Source organism: Telopea speciosissima, unplaced genomic scaffold (assembly GCF_018873765.1).
Source record: "Telopea speciosissima isolate NSW1024214 ecotype Mountain lineage unplaced genomic scaffold, Tspe_v1 Tspe_v1.0014, whole genome shotgun sequence".
Lineage (NCBI taxonomy): Eukaryota > Viridiplantae > Streptophyta > Magnoliopsida > Proteales > Proteaceae > Telopea > Telopea speciosissima.
Window position 1 is genome coordinate 308,610 of NW_025317350.1, and position 27,992 is coordinate 336,601.

The window sequence follows — 27,992 nt, forward strand, 5'->3', positions numbered from 1 at the left end:
GGCTTTGGCCTTTCTGGTAGACTCTTGCCCTGGTCCTCCAAGTATGGTGAGGATGGGGGCTCCCTTAGTACCGCTTGGCTCTGACACATCTCTCCTCTCTTTTGTCTCTCTCCCTATCTCGATCCACCTTCCTTTCTTCCCTTCTTGGTTCTTCTCTTTCTCGATCACGACTTCGGTCTCCTTGGCCCTAACGACCGTCACGCCTTCCTTTTATGTACTTGTTCAAACTCCCTACCCTTACAAGTTGCTCTATCTCCCTCTTCAGTTGGTAACACTCTTCTGTGTTGTGTCTGTTATCCTTATGGAAGAGACAGTACTTGTTAGGGTTACGCTTCTCAGGTCCCGCTAGCATGGGTTGTGGCCAATGGAGTAGGTCACGATCTTGAATCTGCATAAGGATCTGGGACCTGGTGGTGTTTAGGGGTGTGAACTTTGGGCTGCTTGCTTGTTCACTCCTTTTTGAGTGACAGTAGCTTCTTCCTGATGGGCGATTGCCCTTCTCCTGTCGACGCTCGGTCTATGACCTCTTGCTTTCTTCGCTGTCCTCCGGCACCGACCTCTTATTATCCTAGGGCTTGGCTTCGATCACCTTCTTCCAAGCTTGTAGTACCTCAGCCATGTTGGCAAACTCGTTACACCGCTCCAGGAGCTCCTTCATGGTCCTAGTCTCATGACATGCCAAGTTTTTGATCAAGTCAAGGTCCCTGATACCCCCAGCTAAGGCTGCATATTGGGTCTGGTCGTCTAAGTCTCGGACCTCCAGGGACTCCTTAATGAACCTGCTGACATACTCCCTGAGGGACTCCCCAGGGTTCTGTATCACGTTCAGTAGATTGACCATGGTCTTCTTCTACTTGACACTGCTTTGGAAGCGGGTGACGAACTGCTTGCATAATTCTGCGTATGAACCTATCGACCTTGGTCGTAGTCTGGAGAACCATGAGGTAGCTGCACCCTTAAGGGATGTAGGGAATGCTCGGCAGGAGACCACGTCCGATCCACCATATAGGGTCATCATCCAGTTGAAGTAGTTGATGTGGCCATTAGGGCCCATGGTTCCACTGTAGAGTTCGAAGGTGGGTAACCTGAACCTGGATGGGAGTGAGGCTGACATGATCTCTTCCGAGAACGGATGCTATCCAGGGATCGAGTGTGTCTCGCCCTTGGTCTGCTTCTTCAGTCCTTCTAGCTTCTTATCCAAATCTCGGAGTCTCTTGTCTAGCTCCTCATCCTGTGACTGTCCCTCATGTCTAGCTGGTTGTTCACTATGACCTCGTTCTCGTCCTCTCCTTGAAGTCCCCTCCCGTCTTGAATGTTGGCGGGATGGTGAAGGGTCACGTCGCAATGAACCTTGACATGAACGCGAGGGGCTTTCTTCTCGATAGGTCTGGCTTTGTCCTGGGGTGTGACTCCCTCCTAGTCGACCCTGGAACACCGACCTCCTGATGGACCTTTCTGGGTTGGGTACCACAGATCGGTGTGATGGTGTTCTCCCACGGTCCGATTGTACGGGGAGGTCCACTGTTCTTCTGGGATGCTGGGAGGGATCCCCCCGCTGCTTGGTGTACCTCTCTGACCTATCACCCCTGGGACTTGACCTCTTAGGGCTCTGCTCCTATCGAGGGACAGGATCTGTCCTACGACGGTGCGATGTTGCACGCTGCCTCAAGTAGTCGCGAAAGAATTGTTGGTCATGGAGGATCTATCGCTGTAAGTCATTGATCTGACCCACAGTCACCAGTGCATTAGGATCAGGTACTGGCTTCACGGGGGCTTCCATGGCTGCTTCGGGGTTGAGGTTGACTACCTCAACCTGTTGGTTCTCTGGGACCTCCCTCTCCTGAGACACATGGTCAGTGGCTCTGCGACGTGAGCTCTCTGGAGGAGGTGATCCGTTCCCCTCCCTTGCAGCATTGTTGGTGGAGGGAGCGGTCTTCTTGCCTTGTGGTGCCATTGAGTAATTATGAAAGCAAGGTAGTAGGTACGATGGCTAGCGTCACTCCCACAAAAGGCGCCAATCTGTTGCATCAGGAAATCGTCGGCGGTCCTTCAAGTGTCGTAACCTGCAAAAGAACCTGGGTGACAAAGGAGAACCAGTGTGATTCCGCCCTAGGACTCTCTGATGCCTAAGTTAGATCTCTCTGAGTAAACAGATGAATGACTGAATTCAAGATGGGTTGATGGGGGTAGAGTACCTTTGCTTTGATAGTAAAGTGTGGCGGTGTGGAGAGTCCCAGTTGATGGTGAATAATCCCCGTAGTAGATAGTGTCCCAGAATATCAGGGGTCTTCCATGGTTGGTTACCTCTCTACGGGGAAACAGTATCCCGATAAAGATGATGTCTCCGATAGATAAATGTAGATGTGTTGTGAGATGAGGTGCTTGTATCCGTCTTGGATTGTGTAGTTGATAGGTGATGGTACAGAGTCCTGGAGATGGTGTAGGTCTTATTGATGACGGTGGTAGTAACCTAGTCTTAGTCCAGGTCCGTGGAGGGTGCTGTTACACCCCAAACCACCCCCTGGGAGGATTTAGGCAAGTGACCGGATATCCTACGACATTCGTCAATCCCCAAGGATTAAGAAGCAGTACTTATACGTCACAAACCACACAATGAGGTTAAAAGATAATAAAAGGATATCAGAGTGCAACGGAAGATCGAACTACCCACAGATGATTTATATCATCGATAATACAATCCCAAATACCTATGTTATACCATATACATATCCATTTATGTTCAATAAGTACATTATCTTGGTAATACACTTCTTAAAAGAAAGAAACTTAAATGATAACAAAATCGTCGCTAACCAACAAGATGAGGAAGATCTACAATTCCATCGACAACTTCCTCGCCCATTGGCAAACCTGTACCTGCAAAATCAACTAAAAAAGAATATACAAGAGTGTGAGCTCCACTGAGCCCGTGAATGAAATATAAACCATGCATGCATATGCAAGCACAACCAAATGAGTCCTACATGAGGTGCAGTTCATTTTATTTATTAGCTACCTAACATCACAATTAAGGCAGGTTAGTGCTACTGCAATCCCCAATACATGTATCCCTAGTGCGGGCTTGGTTATCCCTTCCCACGATACACCCATTGAGTTGTCGGAGAAAATCAGTCGGCTCCAGCATCCCTTCCCAAGGTTAGCCCGATCGGTCCTTTGTGATTAATCCTGTGAGGTAACCGCTTCTTGTATTTTCTTTTTGTGGTTTTTGGATTATATTGTGGCATAAAGCCGAAATTCACTGATGAGCACATTTATGCGTGAAATCTTAGGGCATAAAGCATACATTTTACCATATTGGACAGAGTTACTCGGTGTTTTCTTATGCTTTTCAGGTTTTAGGTGAATTCTTGTGAAAATGGAGGAGATGATGCTAAGGAAATGTTTTTAAGGTGTTAAAGGTGTTAATGGCTTGGATCGTAGCCCATCGAGTCAACTTCGCAGCGGTTTAAGCGGCACATGATTCCGAGTTGAAGCGAAGAAGTTACGGCCGTTCCGTAACGAAACACGAAATGGTCTATATGAGTTTATTTGTAATTATTGACAGTCGGCTGGGGATAAAGTGAAGCGAAAGTTCAGATTTCAGGGCCTTAATGCAATTATTAGAAGTTATATTTCTTGTACCTGAAAGATTCCATTTGGAGGGCTCGGACAGTCCAACTTCAACTTGAGATATCTTGGGCTCCCAAACTCCAAATTGGACGAAATTTGGGTCTATTTTGGGTGATTTTTCGCAAGGAACATAATGGTGAGGCCTATATAAGCACCCCATGCTCCACGTTTCCTGAAGGACAGAATGGGTATTTTATTTATTCTTGAAGGAATCCTAGTCATCACCCTTACTCTCTCTCTCCTCCAACTTCTCAAGGGCACTTCTGGAATTCTACTTAGGATAGACTTATTTTGAAAAATATTCTCTCACCTATGGAAAGTTGAAAAATCAAAGATGCTTTGATTTTATTGCTTGGAGAAGATATCTACAAAGAAAAGGAAGACTTGTTAGAATTAGAAATTTACTTTTCTAAAAATAGAAGGTCTATGTAAATAATCATCTCTTCTTCTTCTTTCTATTTTTTCTTTTTTTCTTAGGATTCAAGGCATTGTAAAAGAGGAAGGATAAGAGAATATTCTCTTTTCTTAGGGAATATTTCTCCTACACTTCCCCCTTCTCTCTTCTCCTCTCTTCCCCTATAAATACCTCTTGCCCTTTGGGTTGTAGGAAGTTAGTTTTTTAGTTAGTTTTTAGTTCAATTTTAATTCAGTTTTTTAGTGTAATTTTTACTTCATTCACTTAGTGAAATTTTCTCTTCTTTTCCTATTTTTTGCTGAAGTTCTTAGTTTTGATTTCAAGTTCCTAGTTTTGATTTCATAAGTCTAGTTTAATGATTGTAATAGTTTTAGTTTAAAGCTTCCTAGTCTAAGTTCCTATGTTGATGACAAGACATGGAGATTTAGAAGAGGAAGCCATGGAGAGTTTATTCAAGTATTCAAGCACATCAAGGTATTTCATTCTCTAAACTCTTAATCTCATTCTCCCTCTCCTTTATCTCTCTCTATCTTCTTCTTCTTCTCCCTCTATTTTTTTTATTTTTTTATTTTTTTATTTTTATTTTTTTGGGAGACCTCAATTTGGGATAGGTGGTTAATTTAGAATAATGGGAGATACACTTCCTTATAAGACTTTGGGGAAAGATGGACCTATGCTAAGGCAACCATGATTTTGGAGAAAATGTTTAAACAGGTTAGGAGGCCAAAAGTAGTGAGATAGAGAACAATTTTGCACCACCTCGATACAATTTTGCTCCCCAACCCAACTATGGGCTTTGGAAATTTTGATTGGTCACTTCTCCGATAATCCATGTTATGGAAGGATGCCCTAATATTTATGGGGTTAGCTATGGTGATGAGAATGTGAGTCCTCAATTTCAATACAATTTTTTGACACTTACAATCGGGGTGGAGTGATCATCCCGATTTCTTGTGGGATCAATGGAACAACCAATTGGACCACCCAATTTCCAATATCATGGTCGGTTTGGTCCTCCAATGCCCAACCCTCCATTAAATCTCAATGGGCCACCTCTCCTTGAACCATATCACCAACCCCTTGAGTTTCAAAATATGGGTGAGGAGGCCAGATGAATGAGCTTGAGAAATACATAGACCTTCTCACAACAAGCCAAAATACCATGGAGAAGCAACTCTCTCAATCGATAACCATGTTATAGGAGGAGGAAACGGGTACATTACCTAGTCACTGAACCGCCGGTTTAATGATATTGAAAGTCCACCACCCCAATTTGAGGTTCATGAGAGTCACTCCCAACAAGATGCTTTTCATGACAATTTATTTGTTGAGATTGAGTCTCCTAAAGATATTAGTGAAGCGAGGTTTGATGAGCTACCTGGGAAGTCCACCTTTTGCACGAAATTTTTGATTTTAGTGAGCCTAGTGAATTTATTGATTTAGAATCGGACTTTCATGATAACATAGAGAGCCGGAAATTCGATCTCCCCTCTCTCTTTGGAAAACTTAGATAATTGTCATTTTGAGGATTTCATTGTCTCACATGTTCATTTGTCCAAACCTCCTAGGTTTGACGATTTTATTGAGGAGGACAATGTCGGTCATAATGCCTTTCAAGCATATTTCCATGATCCTTATTTGGCAAACCAAGTTATGCAAAGAGCGGATAGTTGTATTGCTAGGATTGATTTGAGTAAACCTCCAATTTTTTATGATTATTTAGATGAGGTTATTCATAATCCTTTTTATGCTTATTGTGATCCATTTTTGATTGGTTTTTCAAAGAATGATAGGTGTTCTACATTACAAACGGGAGAGGAGGGACAAATTTATGGCCTGAGTTTTAATGCTTTCATTTTCCACTGTCCCATGAGGATAGATTTTTTATTGGATATTTCTCGGTTGCGCTTAACTTCCATATTATTTCTCGCTTTACTAAAATTCATGGTCGAGTGTTTTAGGTCCAAGCTATTTCTCCATTTCATCGCCATGGATTGAGATTTATGTTCTTGCTCCTAGCACTTTTTGTAGAGCTCATGACTCTTCATGATCCTCTTTGTTGATTATATCCTGTAAGCCCCTTCATCTCCTCCCTTGTCCTTATTCTTTCTTTTATGCATGCATTGAGGACACTTGCATGAATTAAGTGTGGGGGGATGTTGGGCTTAATTGGTGAATTTTGATTGTGACAATAGTTTGGTTTTGTGCATATGTCTCTTTGATTGCAAAGCAGAGAAAGAGGGAATTAGGTGTCCTAGCATGCAAAATAATAAAAATCCTTTTCAAGGACGGTAATTGGTTTGTATCCGGTGAGAGGGATTGAATTGAAAAATATGAGCGTTATTTCATTTGATGGCTAGATTCCTCTATGTGTTTTATGAACCCTTTGATCTTTTGGCTAGTAGTTGAGACCAATTTGTTTGTGGCAAGGCAAGGCATGAAAGTGAAAGTGAATGAAAAAAGAAAAAGAAAAAAACAAGGAATAGAAAAGAAAGTGGAATTCCTTGGGACTAAACAGGCACCGTGCCTCATGAAGCGGGGTGACTTGATCGAAATTCCTTGGAAGGAAACTAAAAAAAAAAAAACTCTTGCATCAATGTCTCAATGTCTTATGGATATATGCAAAAGCGAAGCTACCAAGTATTTGGGTATCGGTGTATGCTCCACCATGTCATTCGAGAACAAGAGTGGAGTAGAAATAGAGTTTGTGGTTGAGAAAGAAAAAACTTTTGCCTTAATGCCGAAAAAAAAAAGTATGGTCAACAATACTCAATGCCTAAGTCTTTGGTTCCATCGATGCTATGGGGGTTTACTTGAAGGTGAGTAGTGTTCGGAAAATATGAGGAGATCCCTTGAACTTGATGCATGCTTGTTACTTGAATTGATGTGGGGTGATAAAATTCAAGTGTGGGGGAACCTTTAGCTCCTTGATCTTTAGTTGAACATTTTTGGGATTATGTGCCTTGTCCTACTTATGCTATGATTAAAATTTACAGCATTCATTTGCAATTGAATTTTGGGTGTATATTCACTGCAAACACCCACGAGACACAACTCGTCCATTAGGGGTAACCTAGGGGTTCAAAGGCTTGTTGTACATGCTAAGTGCAACCGTGATTCCTACGAAAGTGAGTTAGGATTTTCTGCATTCTAGATTAGTTTTTCTTTTGCTTTACTTGAGGACAAGTAACGTTCAAGTGTGGGGGAATCTGATGAGCACATTTATGAGTGAAATCTTAGGGCATAAAGCATACATTTTACCATATTGGACAGAGTTACTCGGTGTTTTCTTGTGCTTTTCAGGTTTTAGGTGAATTCTTGTGAAAATGGAGGAGATGATGCTAAGGAAATGTTTTTAAGGTGTTAAAGGTGTTAATGGCTTGGATGCGTAGCCCATCGAGTCAACTTAATAGCGGTTTAAGCGGCACATGATTCCGAGTTGAAGCGAAGAGTTACGACGTTCCATAACGAAACACGAAAATGGTCTATATGAGTTTATTTGTAATTATTGACAGTCGGCTGGGGATAAAGTGAAGCGAAAGTTCAGATTTCAGGGGCCTTAATGCAATTATTAGAAGTTATATTTCTTGTACCTGAAAGATTCCATTTGGAGGGCTCTGGACAGTCCAACTTCAACTTGAGATATCTTGGGCTCCCAAACTCCAAATTGGACAAAATTTGGGTCTATTTTGGGTGATTTTTCGCAAGGAACATAATAGTGAGGCCTATATAAGCACCCCATGCTCCACGTTTCCTGAAAGACAGAATGGGTATTTTATTTATTCTTGAAGGAATCCTAGTCATCACCCTTATTCTCTCTCTCCTCCAACTTCTTAAGGGCACTTCGGAATTCTACTTGGGATAGACTTATTTTGAAAAATATTCTCTCACCTATGGAAAGTTGAAAAATCAAAGATCTTTGATTTTATTGCTTGGAGAAGATATCTACAAAGAAAAGGAAGACTTGTTAGAATTAGAAATTTACTTTTCTAAAAATAAAGGTGTATGTAAATAATCATCTCTTCTTCTTCTTTCTATTTTTTTCTTTTTTCTTAGGATTCAAGGCATTGTAAAAGAGGAAGGATAAGAGAATATTCTCTTTTCTTAGGGAATATTTCTCCTACACTTCCCCTTCTCTCTTCTCCTCTCTTCCCTATAAATACCTCTTGCCCTTTGGGTTGTAGGAAGTTAGTTTTTAGTTAGTTTTTAGTTCAATTTTAATTCAATTTTTTAGTGTAATTTTACTTCATTCACTTAGTGAAATTTTCTCTTCTTTTCCTATTTTTTTTGAAGTTCTTAGTTTTGATTTCAAGTTCCTAGTTTTGATTTTATAAGTCTAGTTTAATGGTTGTAATAGTTTTAGTTTAAAGCTTCCTAGTCTAAGTTCCTATGTTGATGACAAGACATGGAGATTTAGAAGAGGAAAGCGTGGAGTTTATTCAAGTATTCAAGCACATCAAGGTATCTCATTCTCTAAACTCTTAATCTCATTCTCCCTCTCCTTTATCTCTCTCTATCTTCTTCTTCTTCTCCTCTATTTTTTTTTTTTTTTTTTATATGGTTGTGGTTTGTGGATGCACTTTTATTCCCTTATTCCTTTTATGTGGTTATTATGTGTGACGCATTTTTATTCCTTTCAATTTGCGTTAGTCGATAGGTTAGATGCTCATGTGTTAGGACGTCAATTTAATCCCTTAATTTTGTTAGATGCTTATGAGTTAGGATGCATTAATTTTTATTAATTTAATTAGTTTAATTTAACACTTTAATTTGGTTTACTTTGCATTACTTTTAAGTTAGTTAAATAAAGTGGCGTATATCTCCTCGTGTTCGATTAGTAGCTACGATTGACCCGTACGCTTGCGGTTTTATTTTAACTCAAACATTCACCCTTTTCGGTGCTTCCCAAGCATATTGCTCGAGACTTCCCAGCATATTGCCAGAGGCATCCCAGCATTGTTGTCGAGGCTTCCTGGCGTATTCGCCCGAGGTTATATGGTAGTCCTCACAGGCATCCAACACCTTAACCCCTGTTGGCAAGGGTGCGTAGCACATGTGATGAAACTCTAGCCCCATGTCTATATGGCATCGTATGAGTCGGGTGGTGTCAACCGCATCCCATTCTACGGGCTACCACAAGCCTCATTTCCAAGCCGGCTACGGCATCTAATCTAGCAATTCCACATATAAGCATTATCATTCATTTCCAATGTCCATCAGATAAGATTCAGAATTCAAATGAGAATATAAAACAATTTAAAGTAATTAAAGACAGTAAATATCATTATTGTTGTCGTCATGACCCATCAGTCATGTTACACCTATACTCATGGTGTAATTTCACTCACCTTAGTTTGATCCTACTGGTTCAGTTGTTTATTCAGTTCTGGCCGGTAACTGGCTGTGCACCTCGAGCACGGAATCAAATCCTAAGTAATAAATAAAAAATATGTTATTTTAATTATTCAAAACTATTTTGGATAACCTAGTGTTGGTCTAGGCTCACTGGTCTGACTGGGTGCTTAGTCCGAGATCACCCGAAATTCTCTGGGCCTTGCACTGGGCTTTAGGTCTATGTCCCGGTGCATCATCCGGAGAATGTGGCTTAGGGTCAATATGGTATTTTACCACTGTAGTATATGGTTCTAGGTCATAATAGTCTTACAACACAGTCCCAAGGTCAGCAGTGTTGCAGGACCAACATAGACAGGGTTTCCAAGCCCTGCGGGGCCCACTTGGGTACCCAAGGTATTCATAATTATGGAAAGATGTGAGGAGGGGTATTTTGGTCATTTTCCACCTCCTTACACTGTTTATAGTCCATACATGGAGGTCCCCAAACTCAGATATGCAAAACAGTCCACTTTAATTCTCTGGGTGATGTCTCTGGGTGATGTGTGCATCTTCCAAAGAATGGTTAGAACGTGAACAGACTCATTTTCTTGGGTTTTGCACCATAGACAGTGCCTTGATCGACCCTACATGCATGTTAGGTCATCATGGATCCCCTGGGGTGTGGTTTACACTGGTCCACTCGAATCTTGGCCTAGGCCCACCACTTGGCTGCCAGGAGCTGCCCAGACAGCCCAGTAAATAGTAACCCAGCTGAGTTCCAACATCAGACCATAGTTTTGGCTGCATGTAAGGACAGATTTACATGTACAATCATGGTAGTAGGCTGTCCCTACCAAGATCCAGGCAAGGGCTAGCCTGTATGCACAGATCCAAGCCCAAACTGCCAGATCTGGGTGCAATAAGGCAGTGCACCTAGGCACAAGGACTGATTTCAGTCCCAAGCAAATAACAACAGTAAAAATATATGAAAAACCCTCAGATCTTCCATGCAATCTATTTGCATGTTAGATCTGAGGCAGTACATGGCAGCCCCCAGGTGATCTGGGCTGCCAATGGCCAGATATACATAAAAAACACAGAGATCTAAGGAGAAAGATAGTAACAGCAGCAAGGCAACAGGTATAGGTGTAGCTTTATACCTGTGAACAGTTGAGAATGGCTGCTGGAGCTGGTTTGATGCAAGGGTAGGCCTTCCCCCTCCTTTTCCTTCTTCCTTCTTTCATTCAAATCCCCAGCCAGTCAGGGACGGGTTTGACAGGTGGTCGGGGCTTGAGTTCACGCGTGTCTAGGGTTCATGTCCACAGGCCGTCCACGCCCAGGTAGACCGTAGACCGCACCCGAGGGGATCTGCGCCCAGGGGTCAGCACCTGAGGGGGTCCGTGCCCAACGGTCGGCACCCAAGGGGTTCGCTCCCAAGGGGTTCACGTCCGAGGGTGTCCGCCTGAGGGGTTCACGCCTGAGGGGTTCTTGCTCGAGGGGGTTCACGCCCAGCGCTTGGTCTTCGTCCTTGATCCACGCCTACCTAGTTCTCCACTGGTTCTAAGCCAGCCCACCTTGTTGGCCTGGAATGCATGGCGGCTTCTAATTGGTCCGTATGAATTTGGGTTTATCAGGTACGCCCTTTATGATTGATTCTTAATTGGATCTTGGCAAAATCAGATTCAATCCCGACGAGTTCGCGTGGATCCATTCAAAACCCGACCCCTTTAGGCCCCATGGACACTTTTGTACGTCGGTGCGTAGATTAACGTTGTGCACTCCCAAAGCGCGTTGGAAAGTACCAAGGCTCCGTTATCTTAAAGGGAGATCGCGCGAGTGAGTGCGTGAGTGAGAGAGAGAACTTTACCTTTGCCTCGATGTAAAGGGCTTCAGCCCTGGAAGCGCAGGTCATTTTGTTACTTTCTATGATGTTGCCGTCGAGTCGTCTGCGCACACAGTCTCAGCGCCATTATTTTATCTGCGTTCGTTCCAATCAGATTCCTTGAAAAGAAAAAAACTGTAAGTTTTTCATTCTCTATGGCTCCTTCTTTCTATTTTTCACTCTCATACGAGTGCTGTTCTAGGGTTTTTCTCAGTGAGTTCAGCACAATTTCGTATTCTGAGGCCTTGTTAATTGTTTTATAGAGCGAAAATGATCATTATAGATCCGTAATAGAGGAATCTTTGGGGGGGGGGGGTTGTTAATTTCTTCTGTTTCTGGATATGATTTCATCCTGGTGACTAGAGTAGTTTATAATCATTTATCGTGTTGTGTCGTTTTTCTTGTTTCTTTTTGGCCACACAATTCACAAGTTTTTTTTTTAAAAATCTGAAAAATAAGTAGTAGAAGAGAAGGAAAAAGGTTAATGGATGTCTTACAACTCTCATGGATCTTCTAAATGTTGTCTTCATCTGCTTTATGAATTTGAGCTGAAAATCAGAATACTCGAGTGTTTGATGCTATTGAAATGGACAGCAGTTCCCAAGAAGATGATTCGATGGATGGGAGGCTAGGTTGAATAATAAGTAACAGGGAAACAATCTTGGCCAAGAGACTTTCTATGGCTTTAGTTGAATATGGTGTTTAACCACCCCCCCAAAAAAAAAAAAAGAGAAAAAAAGAGGGTTGAATATGGTATAAGTAAGGAACTTTCTGTTAGGCTGATTCTGGTGTTTTAAGAAAATATTTGATGATCTCAGAGGACAAGTATCTGATAGCGTATAAGTTGATGAGCGTGTATTCCACTCTGCCCCGAATCTGAGATTGAAGGTCGTAAAGGATCACAAATAACTGAGCTATATTGAAGTCTCCCGCTCCTGTAGAAAGCTATAGTTTAAAGTAATGTCTTCTTGTCATTTCTCTGAATGCTCTACATGTACCAGATGGTTTTGGATTATCCGACAGGAACCCATCAAAATTAAATTTGATGTTATCTTGCTGGGAATGTGTCAAGGAGCAGCTTTTGTGTATGGGGCTAGAATATACCATGTGGCTCCATTTCCTTATAACGTTGTCTGGTGAAGATCCATCTTGCTGAATATGTTGATTTTGGAAGCTCATCATGTGAATGTGAATGTGAATGTGAATAATAATAAAGCTATGACTGTTCTGCCTGGGGAACCTGTCAAATGTCCAGTAATGGAAGAATAAGATTCGACTTGTTGATTAAAAACAAATCTCATGAGGCTTCTTACTCCTCCAGTGTGAAATATAACAGCCCCCGAGGATGTTATTATCTTGCTGAAAAAGTATTGTGATGTTCTTTGGATGGTGTTTGTTGATTTATTAAGAAAGAATAGTTGTTAGTCTTCCAAATCTGAAAGCAAGAACATCTAGTAATTGATGGATGGGGGGTGAAGTTATAGCTGGTTGATCAGTCAAAAGGGTTTTTTTTTTTTAATTTTTTAAAGAATGTAGTTCTAGTTAGTTCGGGTCAGGTAAATTTTTTGAACTTTTTGGGTTGTTTTGGGATAAAAAATTGGGTTGTGTGTACTGTTAATGAAAGTATTATTTGTAACTATGGTGCATGTAGACCATGAGGCTGCCTCTTACCCGTTAAATTTTAGCATTCTTTATGGCTGAATTACAGCCACTATTCATATTATAATGAAGTAATGTTGCAGTTGCATTGGACTGGATAGATTGACAGAATCCATTATGGCGGCCTAGATGCAAGAATGGTAGGTCCACAAGGGGCTGGTGGCAGTCCAATTGGCTGAAAATAATCTATGGGTAGTTAGTATATTGGTTGGGCCTTGTATTTTCGTGGGCATTTTACGGGCCTATTATATAAACCCATATGTGGGGATTTAATTCTGAGCATGGGATTAGTAGTGAATAAGGTGTGTATGATGACAATATTGAAAAAAATCAATTTGTTTGTTTATTTTTGGAACAGAAATGGAACAGAATTTGTATGTGTTTACCGGTCTATTTTTATGTTTCTTTTTGGGGAATGAACCGGGTAGAAAAAACACATTGGGCACAGTTTTGAGAAACACAAAAAACAGAAACACATTTGCTAAACAAAAAGTCGTGACGACTTGAGAAAGCTCGACTCGACTTGACTCCTCTTCTCCTCTCTGCCAACTTCAACCACCACCATAATGCCACCACCACCACCACCTCCACTTCCATCTCTAATGCAACTTCAACCGCCACCACAATGCCACCACCACCCCCTCCACTGCCATCACCACCACCACCACCACCTCTAATGCAACTTCAACAACTACCACAATGCCACCACCACCACCTCCACTGCCACCACCAACCCCCCCTCCATTGCCAACACCACCCTTCCACTGCCACCGCCACTTCTATCGCCATCTCCACCATTGCAATCACCACCTCCTCCACCACCGCCACCAGAAGATATACTTTTGTGAAGATGCATTCCATACATGTTTCTGTTTTTCCTGTAACAGTAGAAACAGTTTTTTTCTAGGTTTACCATACTTGTTGGTACAGAATTACTCCAAAATCCAGAAATAGAAAAACTGTTTCTGACTCGGAACCAGTTTTTTGGAACAGAAACGTTGCCATACATAGCCTAATTGTCTTAGTCTACAAGGTAAAAGAGTTTGATTTAGGTTATGAGACTTTAATAGCTAGTATAGAGTCTTGTCTTGAGTTTGTTCTACTTATTCAGAATGAGATAGTGATTAGTCCAAATATGAACCAAGATAGGAATTTCTTAAGGCTATATATATGTACACGCTCCCCCCCCCCCAAATAGATCATGTTGATTTGGATTAATAAATTTTTTAAGCATGCACATGTGACTTGAAGGCTTTCTTGCTGGCTAAGGTGTTCTCCTCTCTCTAGTTCTGATCATCTCCTGCGATCAGGTGCCATATTTCTTAATTCTTCTTCCTGTTGTACTTCTTATATCTCTTTACTCTTTCTTCATTTCTATTCATCACATCGTTCTTATATTTCTGGTTGTTTTTCTGCTTCTGAAATTCAGATCTATCATTCTGAATTCTATTTTAAACTTGTTTCATTAATTCCTAGATCTGATCATTGAAATCTGCTATATTTTCTCAGTTCTTGATTATAACTTATTTATAAAGTAACCTGGGTTTCATTTTCTGCTTCTGCTTTCCGAGATTCTGACATCATCAGATAGATGATCTTTCATATATACTCGACCAGAAAATTAGAGGAATCTAATGTATCTTTTATTAGATGTAGAAAGTCTCCTATTCTGGTCATATTGATGCCCAGTTTGACAGGTCAGATCCTGGTGTAAGTGTTGTTCTAGCCTTGTGTTTCTTCTTGATTCCATTCTAAAAGTTTGAACCACACCAAGTAATGGGGTGGCCATTGGACTAGCTAAAGAAGATGGAGCAAATCAGAGGATGCTTTTGAACCAAGCCTTTCTCAATAAGTTCGACTAATATAGTATTTGTAAATGAAATTTGTGATCCTTGGGTATGTTTTGGCTGCTTGTGTGAAATTTGAAGAAGCTGAGTCTATTGACATTTTTATATTTGAACTTAAATGCTTGTATGGAACAACTATAAGAATTCATTTAAACTCTAAGGTTGGTAAGGGAACCAGCTATGAGCTCATCCAATGTGTGTATGGTAGTTCTTCGTATTCCTGGTGAGGATGAAGTGGACTTTTGGCTAAGTAACAAGTCCAAGAAGGAAATTAACCTTTATTTCTGGCTTATATTTTTCATGGGTGATCCTGCCACCTCCAAGCTGGCCATACCTACATCAAATAGTCAAATGCATTAGATAATACATTTATACTTCTAGCCAACTAGATTCACCAGATAAAAGCTCTTTAAATTAACATCCAGTATTTTACCAACAATATCTTACACTTGCCTGCAAAGTTTAGCGTTCCAGATCGTAAACAAGGAAAACTGGTCCTTTGGATGGATCCATTCCACCCATCTTGAAGAACCCTCCAGGTCTCATCAATGGAAAGGTTTAAGTAGAAGATGTGATTCACTGACTCAGCATCCGGTAAGCAGAAGAGAATGTCCCCTTGAATTAAAATGTTCAACTTCAGTGGTAATGTACCATTTTCATATATTGTCTGCATAATATATGTAGGTTGGGCCTTGGTGCAATGGTAAGGTTGCTCCATTGTGCCCTTTGCCTCACCTTACTGTTTTATCCTATGTAAGTCCTTTCTTTGTTGCTAGTTCAAATTCCTTAGGGATTTTACTTCACTTCCCTCCACATTGTGAGTTATGTATCCCTTTGCATTCTCGTGTGGAGCTTGATCATTTTGTGAGAAGGCCTGTCCCCTTGTATGTGCATCTATAAAATTTATTTTTGGTGAGCAAAAAATTAGGGGTGAAAGAAAAAAAATTTAGCATCTGTTATTTGTGTTTCGAATTCTTGTACCCATTCAAATATTGGCCTGCTCTGACATTTTTGGTGGCAACCCGAATGAGATTTTTTTTTGAGGTCTGTGATGCTATTGGTCCAAGCCGGACGGTATGACCCAACCCGATGGATTGATCCGACTTGGAAGAGTATTTATATGTTTTATCGTCTTGTTGTGTAAGCAAGTGAAAGGTGTGAAATTTAGGGATTTTCGAGTTAGGGTTTTCTGGGGAGAGTTATTGCTGCGAGTTTGGGTGTTCTTTAGAGATCCCCATTGTACTTTTCCTCCATTACATAGTTCATCTTCTGCTACGCACGTGAATGTAGCACATCATATTGATTTGTGAACCAAGCTAAATCTCTGTGTCATCTTTGCTCTGTTTTGTTTCTCTGTGTTTCTTGATGTTTGTGTTAACAACATCAATTTGTAATATGCAGAACAAAAATTTCAGTGATCTTGGAATATCACAAAGGATAATTAGAAAAAGAAAACCATAGTCACAATACTGACATAGTGTTGTGCAAAGAAAAAAAGGGGAGGGGCATTTCTTCCAAATTGATGTTCCAATGTTTTGTTGTCATTTCCCCCCACACTTCATTTATCCGAGTGATCCAAAAACGACGAAAATCTCTCTTTTGCCTGCCCCTATCCCGATGAGCCGAAACCAAAGCTCTCATTTTTTGTTGAGTAGGTCTTGAATGAGCCCCTTGAAAGGTTGATGCAAATAAACGAATTTTTGTTCTTCGTCTCCGAGCTATATATCCTCATCTGGTTCTGGTCATTGAATCAAATTAAATTTTGATGATTAATCATTTTCTTTTTGCCATAACTGCAAAGTTTATCTTGGTTCTTTTGGTCTGATGGTCTATTTCGTTTGTTTTTAGGGCTACTTTACCATGGCTGATGCACAATCAGTTGCAACACTCATAGACTCTGCAACCTCTAAGATACAACAACTTCAGCAAGCATTTGCAGAGCTTGAAAACCATCGTGCCATAACTCTGAATCTGAAATGGAAAGAACTTGAAGAACACTTTCATGGGCTTGAAAAATCCTTACAGAAACGATTCGATGAGGTGGAAGACCAGGAAAAGGAGTATGAAAGCAAGGCATCAGAGGCTCGAGAAATGTTGGAGAATCGAGAAGCTGCAGTTGTGGCAAAAGAACAAGCCTCACTGGAGAGGCTCCAAGACAAGAGAGATGCTGCTCTTTCTGCCCTTGAGACTGCTCTTGAGAAGTACAAAACGGTTTCATCTGCAGAGCCTGCTGTCGGTATCAGCGAGTGCAATGGTGGGGCTGATGTGATTGTGGAGGAGAAACCACCTGATGCCAAGGCTGCTGCAGGTGATTCAGAGTATGTGGAAAAGTCCTCTGAACAAAATGGAAATATGGATGTTAAGATTCGTTCCCAGTTAACTAAACTATGTGAAGAAATGGATCCAAAGGGACTCCATAAATTCATCTCAGACAATCGTAAGAACCTAGCTGCCATTAGGGAGGAGATTCCAATTGCATTAAAAGCTGCTACCAACCCTGCTTGCTTGGTTTTGGATTCTCTGGAGGATTTCTACCGAATGGAAGTGTCACCATCAGATGGGAAGAGGGATTCAAGTCTATTGGGTGTCCGTAGAACTTGTATCATGCTGATGGAGTGCCTGAACCAGTTGCTAGCAGAATCTGAACTATGTTCTGGGTCTGATATCATCTCCGAAGATATTATGGAGCGAGCAAAGTCTATTGCTGAAGTCTGGAAACCAAAATTGGATGATCTTGATGTTGAAGCCAACAGTGGGAACTCCTTAGAGGCCCATGCATTCCTACAGCTTCTGGCCACATTTGGTATTGCTTCTGACTTCAATCTGGAAGAAATAACAAAGCTAATTCCTACTGTTTCCCGTCGCCGTCAAACTGCGGATTTGTGTCGCTTGCTTGGATTGTCAGAGAAAATGCCAGGTTTGTCTTATTTCTTTGCCTGAACGCTTACCCTTCTTTTTTGTTTTTTTTTTTTTTTTGGGGGGGGGGGTGGGTGGGTTGGTGGTGACTAGTGATTGTTTCAATTGGAGGGAGGACTTGACAGCTTGCTTGGAAAGTATACTTCAATGCTTGTATATTTGAGGTTTATGTTTTATAATTAGCAATGGTAAGAGGACTCTGGGGTCACTTATCTTGCTGAACTTCCGACAGCAATGGACTGCATGCTATCCACCATTTCATAGCCTATTTTGAAAGAACCTTTTATTCCTGCAAGGCTCAATTAAATTTGGGGGCCTCTAGATTGCTGTCCCACCCTGGGTTCTCCTTAACATTTTTGTTCTACAATTATCCTTTTAACAGTCAACAATGAAGGACTATTACATTTTGTAGTCATCCTTCTAACATCTACTAAGTGGGGTCTGTGCATAGGAGGTTTTTACGACTCTTGCCTGTTTGTCAATTGATGGCAGTGCAAACTGCCCATAGGCCATAGCTATGGAGTCATAATAAAGTTTGATGCTTGGGTCGAGATGGATATAGTGATACAACCAACATGTGGAACATGAAAATTCACATAACTTGGTTGGTGATCCCCTTAGTTATCATTTAAGTCCATCCATTCTTCTATATTTGTTGACTCGTAGGCATCTTTTGATTCTTCAGGCGTAATAGAAGTATTGGTGAATAGTGGAAGGCATATTGATGCTGTTAACTTGGCTTATGCATTTGAACATACGGATCAATTTTCTCCTGTGTCCTTGCTAAAAAATTACTTGAAGGAAGCAAGGAAAGCTTCTACACCGGTCAAATCAGGAAACATGTCTCCTACTGCTCAGGTATGTTTTTCTAATGTCAAGATGTTATGCAGTGGTGCATTGTTTCGTAGTGCATTATTTCTATGAAAACTCTTACCTGCTCAAGACGCCAGTTCATATGGCATGCATGGATTTCCATATGATGGGTTCTGCCTCAAGAGAGTGTTGTTGGGGGTAAAAAATGTCCACCGTGGAGATGTAATGTGGAAAAAACATGGCATATTCACAGTCTGAAGTGGGGTGTTTGAATATTTCTTTTCAAAAACTGATGCTTATTATTATTTTTTGGAAAAAGGGGGGGGGGCGTAGATGAGTGAACAAATTGAACTAATATAAAACATTAAAACTAGCAGAAAATGCCAGTCATCAATTTGTTGCAGATTGTGCTATGCCTATGATGGAGCAGCATGAAAGATGAGATGGCCAACCGTTGGTTTGTACGCGTTGATGAGTGAATGAATTGAACTAATATAAAACATTGAAACCAGCAGAAAATGTCAGTCATCAATTTGTTGCAGATTGTGCTATGCCTATGGATGGAGCAGCATGAAAGATGAGATGGCCAACCGTTGGTTTGTACGATGTCAGATAGCATGATATTTTGGAACAGAGTGATGTTTTAAACAAATCCTAGCAATTAAATTCTCTCATATGACATCTGGTAGTCTGGTGTTTTAATATGCTCCCTCCATCCCACAATGACTGTTGCCTTTGAAAAGCCCAAAGTTTAAGGAGTGGTTAAATCACTAAAAACCACCTCAGTTTTCAATATTACCCTTCCTGCCTTCACATATCTATACTGTCTTCTAGCTGGGTAAATAATAAACTTACAAACTCATCACAGAATTTGGGGCAGCCAAGAACTGGAAGGGCTTTGTGGTGGAGTAGTAAGTACTAGATACGGTCATATAAGACATCTTAGTGTTATTCATGTATTTATATGCTATATTCGTCCATTTATGTTTTTGATTTAGCTATTCTTTTAATATTAGGAGGCCAGGGAATGCCCTATCAGTAGTAGTTACTGTGAGGTTGCACAGATAAAGGAAATTATTGTTATTGTAACCACATCTGTGGGTGCCTTCTGAAGCCAAGCTTGGCTGGTGGTGTCCTTTCTGAATACAGATAATAAATGAGTAAATAGTCATAGTACCTGATATCATCTTACAAGCTTCTCGTGTTACAGAATGAGGTGAATGAGCGAGAACTGACTGCCCTCAAAGCTGTGCTCAAGTGCATTGAGGAGCACAAGCTAGAGGAGCAGTATCCTGTGGACCCACTCCAAAAACGGGTGATTCAGCTAGAGAAAGCTAAGGCTGACAAGAAAAGGGTTGCAGAAGCTGCAAAGCCTCAGTCCAAGAGACCCCGTGCAAATGGTGGGGGTTATGGACCCCGAATCACTAACGTTCCTGACAAGAGCTTGTATACAAGAGCACCTGACAGGTTTCCATTGTACATGTATGATAGGCCATACATCTACCCTGGACCAACTGACAATCATGGAACATCACTTCTTGGTTCTGCTGCTTACAACCTCTCTCCTGGCCATGGCAACTACTTTGGTAATGGTTATCAGTACCAAGCCCCATATTTACATTAGCAGACGAAGGTAAAAGCTGACTATGATCATTTAACTATTAGGCTTAACCCTTTGGAGCTTTATCCTGGTGTTATGTATGAACATATGAATATAAAATGTTTAATGAAAAAATATTATGTTGATTATTGTACCTGAAATTTTTCCCCATGTAGAATTCAAAGCCTTCTTTTGCAGTTTTCTCCTTCAATAGATGAGTAGGCTAGTTATGAGTTACCTAATGGTTTGCAGGATTGACTGTTAATTCAACTGATTTATTGGAACTTGGTTATTTGGCTCATGCAGGTGCCATTTGGGTGGACCTGACATTTTTGCCTATTAAGGAGGGAAAATTATCTCCTCCGGTTCCCTGGCCGGCCTAGTTCCCCAATTCCTCAAATGGGGGGGGGGGGGGGGGGAGGTTTGGACCCCACCCAGGCAGAGTGTTTGTGCACGGGTAGGGTGGTCATTCTAGCCCCCCTGTTAGTGGAACTGGGGAATTGGGCCGGGCAGAGAACTGGAGGAGACAAAGGTCCAATAAGGAGTTTAGTTATGTTATAGTTTAATTAGTGAAGATATATCTTAATGGTTGACAAGACCTGCTATGCTTCTGCTTGATCAACTTCCATGTTTCACTTGTGGGAACTTTAAAATAGTTTGATATGGGAATGGCTTTCTATCATAAAGATGGAGATTACATGTCTCTTTCATTGGCATTGGTGATTGAAGACAAATGGATTATTATTGGTTACGTGTTTGCTGAGGGGTTGTCATTGAGCCAACCTAGCTAGCTAGCTTTGGCTTGAAGATTACGTGAGGGTGCATGCCAACCAATATGAGTGTGTGTGCTGTGCAGGAGCATTTGATTGAATGAGATTCTTAAGTTTACTGGGGTCTGAGTGATAATTTTGCGTGGTTTTGTGTCTAGGTTTTGGAACTTAAAACAAGTAGATTATTGAAATATTTCATTGTGGAGCACATTGATGCCCACCAAAATGAAATTTGCAATTAATGGGACTACAAATAGATGATCATCTTCAGTCTAATAATGGAACATTAATAAAACAGTAGTCATGCGTGGATTTTTTAAAAGGAGTGTGACTTTGTGAGTGATTTCTTTCTTTGCTGTCTAGACCCTTGGTTTCTTAACTTTAGAGGCAAAAGTTCTATCAATGACCTTTACAGGGGGAGAGGTGATCAGAGTAGTTTTCCTTGGTTCCAATTTTTTTGAGTCGGAATCAAACCATATATATATATATATATTTTGTCTTGTTAGCCTTGGCTCAATCTTCAATTTTGGAGATCTTTGGATCTCAAGTAATCCCCTTCTACCTTAGCCTTGGCTCAATCTTCAATTTTGATGTTTTGTGAATCTTTTAATTTTTACAACTTCAATTTATTATTAAAGTGAAGACATTGAATCTCAAAAGGGATACAATCCTTTTAAACTATGGTTCATGAGATATTCTCATAATATCTCTTGCCATAATATAAAAAGATATTCCACCATAAATATTTTATTCTCCCATATAATGCCATGTGTGTAATAAATTCTTTTATTACACATAAACCCTTCCATTTTTCTAATATCCCATTATGAATTATAGGATATGTACTTTAATGCTACTAATCCCCTATTAATCATGTATGTTGATCGAGAGAATATGTGATTGCAATTGAACAACCGTAAAACTTCGAAATCAAAATTCAATATATTATATATTAATTTTACATTGAAAATAAATTTATAAAATATTTCGAATAAACACTAGATCCAGATTTCTGTCTGACCAATCATTGACTTTCTCTCTCTTGGATATTCCCCGTAAACGGGCATTGGATTCCATGTTGAGAATCTTCTTTGTTTACAATGCGGGACCATGAATCCAGTGCACCGGTTTATAGTCCTAATGGACATCAACCATTGGATAACCAAAACCCGTAACACCACACTGCAACAAATGGAATCTCTCAGGTCTAAGGGCCATCGAGTGGCGGGTACGTGTATCACTCACACAACCAGTAGCATTACATAAGATATTTGTACCAGATTTTTGTCTATACACATTCTCGATGTGTAGCCATACCCATGCACCGAAATCTCCATTTCTTATGACATGCGGTATGGTGACTGTTGCGTATGAAAACCTCCGGTAGTTGGTTCGCCCGTGGATGAACCTGCAAAAACCAAGCAATGAGCACAGGAGGGCCGGTGTGGCTCCGGCCTAGGACTCTCCGATGCTCAAGTCAGGTCTTCAACGCGACAGCGTAACTGCGTAGTAAAAAGCAAGATGTCGAATAGAGCTCCATACCTGGGTATTTATAGAGTAAGGAGGAGATGAGACGGCTGGGAGAGTCCTAGTATGGTAGGAGTCCTTCTTTCGGAAGGTTCTCTCGCGTAGAGCGGAGTGGAGAGTTATTTTTGGGGTCGGACTCTTATTAAGGTAAGAGTCCATGTAGAGTGTGATTCCGTGTTGCGCTGGGATCGTGGCTCGGTCCTTATCCCGTGATTCTCGGGATGTGCTGACGTGGCCCGGAGATCCCCGGTGGGGTGCTATGAGTGCCTCCATGGAGGAGGGCTCGGCCTACGAGGTCGGCCCGTGGGGTCGGCAATGGAGGTCGGCCCGGGAGGAGGTCGATCTCGGCCATGAGGTCGGCTAGGAGTCTAAGGCTGACCCGTATAATCTCGGCCTCAGCTACCGGCCAGCTCGCTCAAACCAGGCTTTGTCAGGTGACTTATCGGATATGGGGTCGGCCCAATTTCCTGCTCGGCCCAACTCGGTTCTCGGACTGAGGTCGGGTCGGCCACGTGGCAGCCTCTGATAGGTGGGGTGTTTTATGCCTCATCACAGGCCCCCCCACTCATCAGGTGTCGGCTCGGCGTTGATGAGTGAAATTTCCTGGGCGCTTGTCGGGAAGATTCTTGTGGTTGGGCCGAGATTATTTATTGCTGCGGATTTGACGTTGCACGATCTGACGGTTGGGTGTCCGTGCCACGTCAGCAGAGTCATTATGGCGGGCTCGGGAATTCGAAACGTCCTTCGATCTGGGCCGTTGGATCATGCTGAGCTCTGGTCGGCCGTTGGATCAGTGAAACCCAAGGATTATAAATAGGCGACTCCTAACTATTCATTCTTCACTGCTCTAAGTTATTGACTTCTCGGCAAGTTTGGAACCGTCAACTCGGTAGATCTCGTCGTTTGCCTGCTCGTGATCGACTCGGCTGAAGCTTCGTTCGTGATCGACTCGGCCGTCGTTTCGTTCCAGCTCAACTCTTCTTCAACCAGTAAGTCTTCTCCGCCCAGTATGTCAGTTGGTAGTAGTCCTATGGGCGAACTGCTCGCCAGGGCGGCAGAGGGCGCGAGTCCGAGCCGAGAACTCCCCGTCCGCTCTCCCACCATAGACCTGTTGGGCTCGACCTCAGACGAGCCCGATGTAGTGGAGCTTCGTCAGGCCGAGGTGGCCGAGCCCCCGTTACCCATGGAGTTTGACCACGCGGCCCAATCCATAGCCGCAGACCGGGCCGAGAACTCTGGGTCGTCCTCATCCGATGAGGAATCAAGCGAGGGAGATTCATCCGAGATGGGGGTTGGCTCGGTAAGCTCGTCCACCGACGCCCCTGAGCCCGAGGAAGGCAGTGTCGGCACCGTTCCGAGCACAATCACGGAGGCCGACCTCGACTATCTGAGGACGACCTACGCCATCCCCGAGGACATTCAGCTCCGAGTTCCTAATCCCGGGGAGATGGCCTGCTTCATCAGGCCCGGTGAGGTGGCTCTGTACGAGACGCCCTTCAAGTATGCGTTTCGGCTCCCCGTTCTCAGCCTGGTGGACCAGATCTTGGACCACTTCCACCTGTCTCCTGGTCAGCTGGTGCCGAACTCTTGGCTGGCCGTGTATGGCTTCTACGCCCTATTCTGCGAGATGGGCCGAGGTGCGAGCGTGGCGCTTTTCTCTCGGCTCTTCTTCCTGAAGAAGTCTCCCGAGAAGGGGTGGTATTATTTCTGCCGCCGATCAGGGAAGAGTGCGGCTCTAGGCGGTCACAAGTTTCTGGTCGGCACGCCGACCTTCAACAAGTACTGGAAGCCCCGTTTTTTCTTCGCTTCCATTCCCAACAGCCCTCTCCGAACCGAGTGGAAGGAGATGAATCTGAACTATGTAAATAGAGTACTACCCCGACCGAGAACGAGATGACCTCGCTCGACCTGATCCCCGTGTCCGCCCTTCGATGTTCTCCGGCTTCGGACGAGGGGTTTCTTGAGTTGGCATATGACCCCGGTAGGAACCCTTGCCGAGCTTATCTCAGTTATCCGAGCCGACCCCTTAACTTAGTTTTCTTTTCCTTTTCTGACTTGTCTCCTATGTTTTCAGTTTCTCTTGCAGTGGTCGGCCACATTCCCCCAATGGACACAGCTCGGCTGAGGGCCGAGATTATCGCGGATAGGAAGAAGAAGAATGCCGAGAAGAGACCCCGGGGCGAGTCCTCCAAGGCCTCCAAGGGAAAGGGGGGTGATGCCGGGACCATCGGACGCGGTGGTCGGTCTGGAGGCCGAGAAGAACACGGGTCAAGCCGGGTCTCCGAGGAAGGGGAAAGGCCGAAAAGGCGAGAGGAGCCCGCCGAGAGACATCAAACGCCAAAAGCTCTCGGTAAACCTGACGAGTGGCGGCCTTCCGCCCGTGGCCTCTCCCACCAACATCTCCCGATACGTCCGGGAGGGCTTCGCCAACAACGCCCTGTGAGGCCGACTGGCGCCTCTTCCCTGGGGACTCGGCCTTGGCGTGGCCGCTCACGCCAAGGAATGGTGGATGCGGTCGGCTCCCGGCCGACAAGGAGAAGCTCGAGGCGCTGTCCGACCCCGAGCTCCTCTCCACCCTATTTCAAGACTTCAATATGGTAAGTTTCCTTGTCGGCTCTTGCCTATGATCTGATATGTGTAGTTTATCCTGATTTTTCGTTCTCATGCTTTTTTGTAGGGGTTCGCCAAAGCAGTGGAGACCATGCTCCGCTTCGAGCGGCTCCTGACCGAGAACTATTCCTTGGACGTCCAGTGCAAGAAGGCTTATCAGGACGCCCAGGATGCTGTTCGAGGCGTCGGGAGACCCAAGAGAAGCTCACCGGCCGAGGCCGAGTGGAGAGCTCTCGGCCGAGGTGGCCAGCAGGAGAGAGAAGGTCCGGGCTCTGCAGGCTCGGCTCGCCGAGGTGAAGGAGAAGGCCAAGGAAGATCTGGCCACGGCTCGGAGCGCGGCGATCAGCGACTATCTCCAATCGGAGGAGTACGCCGATATATGCCATGAGATCAGGAAGCCTCCCTTCGCCGAAGGTTTTGAAGCAGGCCGAGCTGAGCTTTTGGCCGAGATCAAGGCAGCGTATCCTGATCTCAATCTCTCCCGCTTTGACGATGACGCGACTACTTTTGCAGGGGAGATGGGAGATGAGGAGGGAGCCGAGGTCACCCAAGCTCAGCCCCTGGAGGCACCTGCTCCAGCCGACGTCCTCCCTCTGGGAGCTGGACCTCAAGACCCTGCTGCCGAGCCCAATATCGTGGACGCCCCCGAGGGCGCCTCCAAGTCCCACGCCGAGGAGACGGAGATGTAATTTTTTTTTTTTTTTTTTTTTTTTTTTTTTGTGGGTGTGGGGCCGAGCTGCCTCTTTTGTAACCGTGCCGATCAGTCGGCTTACAATGAATAAAACAACTTATTTTTGTCAAAATTTGTCTAAGTATTTGAACTCGGCGCCCTCAGTATTCTTTTCCTTGCGTATTCTGTTTCGTTTGTGGCCAAGCTGCCGAGTCGTTTCACTAACCGAGCTTAGGAACTCGTCTCTTTTCTATCCATACCAAACGTTGTCGGCGGTTTCGGCCATGCCCGCCCGAGGTCAATGCGATCTTCGCTTTGGTTGGTTAATTCGCCTTTCCCTTCAGTCCGATTGGAGAGGCTATCATATAAGCGGACGCGTGGCCGAATATCCTTCTTGGCCGAGCCTAATGCCTTAGCGTGGTTTTGTACTTCGTTAGGCTCGGCCAAATAGGGACGTCGGCCCTTGAGAGGTCGGCCATGTCTATGTGGACAGGTCTTACGACTCGGCTGCCGACCTATGAGGGTCGGTTTTTGATGTCGGCCTGGTCTATGAGGACCGGTCTTATGACTTGGCTGCCGACCTATGAGGGTCGGTCTTTGATGTCGGCCTGGTCTATGAGGACCGGTCTTATGACTTGGCTGCCGACCTATGAGGGTCGGTCTTTGATGTCGGCCTGGTCTATGAGGACCGGTCTTATGACTTGGCTGCCCACCTATGAGGGTCGGTCTTTGATGTCGGCCTGGTCTATGAGGACCGGTCTTATGACTTCGACTTGGGAGCTTGCCAATACGTTGAGTGTTGGAGAAAAGATTTTATTGAATCAAATGTCGGAACTGAAACCGAATACAAGCATGTTCAATTATTGAAAAAACTTTTTCAAATTTTCCGAGTTCCAAGGTCTCGGTACCTTCTTGGCCCCCGGAGTCTGCAAGCGATATGTGCCAGGGCGAATTTGCTTGGAGACTATGTACGGGCCTTCCCAGTTTGGTGCTAATTTTCCTTGTTGCCTCGGCTGGGATGCGCTGAGTTTTCTGAGAACAAGGTCCCCTTGACGAAAATGCCACTCTTTGACTCTTGAATCATAGTAGCTTGCCGTCTTCTGTTGGTACGCCGCGTTTCGGAGTAGGGCATTTTCTCGGACTGCATCGAGGAAGTCCAAATTGGCTCGCAGCCCATCTTCATAGGTCTTCTCATCGAAGTTGAGCACTCGGTATGATGAAGCCATAACTTCAACCGGTGTGAGGGCTTCGGTCCCATAAGCGAGGCGAAATGGACTCTCCCCGGTTGGAGTTCTTACAGTCGTCCGATATGCCCATAGGACGCTTGGGAGTTCTTCCACCCATCTCCCCTTGGCCTCATCCAACCTCCTCTTAATGCCGGCAAGTAATGTTCGGTTGGACACTTCTACTTGTCCGTTTGCTTGTGGGTGAGCTACCGAGATGGGTCGGAAGTCAATGTGGAAGTGCTCGCAGAATTCTCGGAAGGCCGGGTTGTTGAATTGCGCGCCATTATCAGTGATGAGAACTTTCGGTAGCCCGAACCGGTAGATGACCTTATCTCGGAAAAATTTTTCCATGTTCTTCTCAGTGATGGTGGCAAGGGGCTCGGCCTCGACCCACTTGGTGAAGTAATCGATCGCCACTACTACGTATTTTCTGTTTCCCGATGCCGGGGTGAAATCTCCGAGAATGTCCATTCCCCACATAGCGAATGGGATTGGGCTCAGCATTGAGGTTAATTTTGTTGCTGGTCGGCTTGGGATTGGCGCGAACAGTTGGCACTTCTCACATGTTTTCACGTATTTCATGGCCTCTTCTTGCATTCTTGGCCAATAGAATCCTTGCCGAAGTATCTTGTATGCAAGAGCTCGGCCGCCCATGTGACTCCCGCATATTCCCTCATGCACCTCGGCTAATGCATACTCGCCCCCTTCGGTCCCAGACATCGGAGAAGAGGGGCCGAGATTGCCCTTTTGTAGAGTACTCCGTCGATCATCGAGTACTTGGAAGATCGGATCTTGACCTTCCTTGCTTCGTCTCGGTTCCCCGGGAGCAGGTCATTCTCCAAGTAGTTGACAATGGGGTCCAACCAGGTCGGCCCATCCTCTTCAATGTGCTTTATGCTTTCTTCTTGTAAGGATGGCTTCTCCAATATTTCTATGTATACCGACCGGCTCAAATATTGGAGGTCGGCCTCGGCCAACTTAGATAAGGAGTCCGCCGTGGCATTCTCTTTTCTCGGTATTCGAGTCATCTCAAAGTGTTCGAGCTCGGAGATCAGATCTCGGGCTCGACCCAGGTATGCTATCATCCTTTCGT

The 27,992-nt window shown here is 43.7% G+C and overlaps 1 protein-coding gene across 2 annotated transcripts; it reads left to right on the plus strand.

Moving 5' to 3' along the window:
* Window positions 1–11,276: 11,276 nt before the first annotated feature.
* LOC122647207 (FRIGIDA-like protein 3) lies at window positions 11,277–20,244 on the plus strand. 2 transcript variants are annotated; one of them, XM_043840660.1, is made up of 4 exons: window positions 11,277–11,398; window positions 16,616–17,684; window positions 18,369–18,541; window positions 19,707–20,244. In XM_043840660.1, exons 2-4 carry the CDS (start codon window positions 16,628–16,630, stop codon window positions 20,118–20,120), a joined length of 1,644 nt encoding a protein of 547 aa, XP_043696595.1. In that variant the 5' UTR covers window positions 11,277–11,398; window positions 16,616–16,627; the 3' UTR covers window positions 20,121–20,244. The 2 variants fall into 2 exon arrangements, with proteins under 2 accessions (XP_043696595.1, XP_043696594.1); XM_043840659.1 differs by having other exon boundaries at window positions 11,277–11,393; window positions 16,610–17,684.
* The last annotated feature ends 7,748 nt before the right edge of the window (window positions 20,245–27,992 follow it).